Source organism: Limulus polyphemus, unplaced genomic scaffold (assembly GCF_000517525.1).
Source record: "Limulus polyphemus unplaced genomic scaffold, Limulus_polyphemus-2.1.2 Scaffold4542, whole genome shotgun sequence".
In the NCBI taxonomy this organism is placed as follows: Eukaryota; Metazoa; Arthropoda; class Merostomata; order Xiphosura; family Limulidae; genus Limulus; species Limulus polyphemus.
In genome coordinates this window covers 66,062-68,164 of record NW_013670152.1, presented here as the reverse complement: position 1 = coordinate 68,164, position 2,103 = coordinate 66,062, and the positions used below count along the sequence as shown (strand labels likewise).

Here is a 2,103-nt window from a genome sequence, read left to right as displayed (position 1 = left end):
TATTGTTATGTAATATTGTTATATTATATTGTCATCTTATATTGTTATTTTATATTGTCATCTTATATTGTAATTTTATATTGTAATCTTATATTGTTATGTAATATTGTTATATTATATTGTCATCTTATATTGTTATTTTATATTGTCATCTTATATTGTTATGTTTTATTGTTATATTATACTGTCATCTTATATTGTTATATTATATTGTCATCTTATATTGTTATTTTGTATTGTAATCTTATATTGTTATGTTATATTGTTATGTAATATTGTTATATTATATTGTCATCTTATATTGTTATTTTATATTGTCATCTTATATTGTTATGTTTTATTGTTATATTATACTGTCATCTTATATTGTTATGTTATATTGTTATATTATATTGTCATCTTATATTGTTATCATATATTAATATTTCATATATTAAATTGTTTGATCTAAGTTGTACATATAAAAGAAGACAGTTTAACATGTTGCTGTTTGTTTTTTCTCTTCAGTTCACGACAATGGAAGCAAATCCTTCACGGTTAGCTGGATATCTCTAGTTTCAACATATTTTGTAATTATATTTTTGTTTTAACTTCTGACAAAAGAATAAATGTCAGCAGTATACAAGTTGACTATGTATTATTGATGTTGCCATACCTGTTTTTGTGATTGTGATCATCTGTCATCTTCTTCTGGTAAGCATCTTATATTGAAAGCCGAAGGATAGGATCCAGTTTTCAGATTGTGTCAAATTTGTGCTGATGAACCGAACAGATGAAGCTTCGTGTCTTTTTTCATTAATACAACGCCAATAATGTATATGTAAATTTATTTAGTAGTGTTGTAGATGCATGCTTAAATTCAAATTCCCTAAGTTATTATCTTCGTAAGAACGTTTCACAAAATATTTCTATTCTAATCTTGGAAACGCTATTGAAAAGTAGAACGATGGCTAAAAAATAGCCGATCAACAACTATCTACAAGAGAAGATAAACGGAGTATGATGCAATCATTAAAGTATGTAAAATGTTTTTCCTCATTTTAATTACTATTATTATTTGCAATTCAATGAGTTCTAGAAAATCAGGCATCCATGATAGCAAAAGGCAAACAAAATATGTGAAGGTGAGAAGATATATTTTGATGCTTTTTTCTAAATCGAAGTTAAACGTTTGTCTCGTGGCTTTAGGATCAGTATGAAAGGACCCGACATTTTGAGGGTATAGGCCAAGAAATCTTTAACATCGAGACTGAGTTTGGAACCTGTAATACAATTGACAAGCGACGTTTGTCCTGTGTCACGAAGTTCTTCGGTGTCTTTCACCTAACGTGTCGTTGTAAATTAAGATTCTGCTATAAAGGACAATAAATTTGTACTCAGTAAAGTGATTTTCTAACAATCTGGTCAGAGATAGATTGATAACGATTAAGAAAATTTTAAATTCACTCAGAAGTATTTATGTTGAGATATCTGATCGTGTATAAATAATTGAATTTGTTTAACGAAGTTGTAGTAAGAAGTAAATTGATATTTTCAACATATTAAATGATTTGGTTAAATAGAAACTATAGATATGTAATTCTCCTTAGTGTGAAGTTTTTTGTTTTTTGTGTATAGCATGTTATTTATCATATTCAGTGTTATAGGTTCAATATGTTTAATTCTAAAACTTTTGCTTTTAATATTAAATGTATTTAGAAATAGTACTAATTGTTTAGTTATTTTGTTTTAAACCAATTTACGCATTTAACGACTTATTTAATTTAGAAAATTTTGTTTTGGAATTCATTTTAATATAATATATATTGTATATTATTTTATTAGATACAGTTATTGTCATATCATTACGATAGTGGTATCAAAATATCATAGAAAACTGGGTATTTAAAAATCGTATTACTCGGCAAACTTGCTAGAAAACTGAGTGTTTAAAAAATCGTATTACTCGGCAAACTTGATAAAAACTGGGTATTTAAAAAATCCTATTACTCGGTAACTCTGATAGAAAACTGGGTATTTAAAAAATCCTATTACTCGGTAACTCTGATAGAAAACTGGGTATTTAAAAAATCCTGTTACTCGACAAACTTATAAAGAACATAG

The 2,103-nt window shown here is 26.4% G+C and overlaps 1 protein-coding gene across 1 annotated transcript in view; it reads left to right on the top strand.

Annotated features, from left to right (window-relative positions):
• LOC106471324 overlaps nt 1-1,750 on the top strand; it is a gene marked incomplete at its 5' end in the record, with an annotated part of 13,292 nt that extends 11,542 nt beyond the window's left edge. The window contains one exon of the mRNA XM_022399936.1: nt 508-1,750. Coding sequence (XP_022255644.1) covers nt 508-590 — 83 coding nt within the window. The remainder of the gene's footprint in view (nt 1-507) is intronic.
• Between the last annotated feature and the right edge of the window lie 353 nt (nt 1,751-2,103).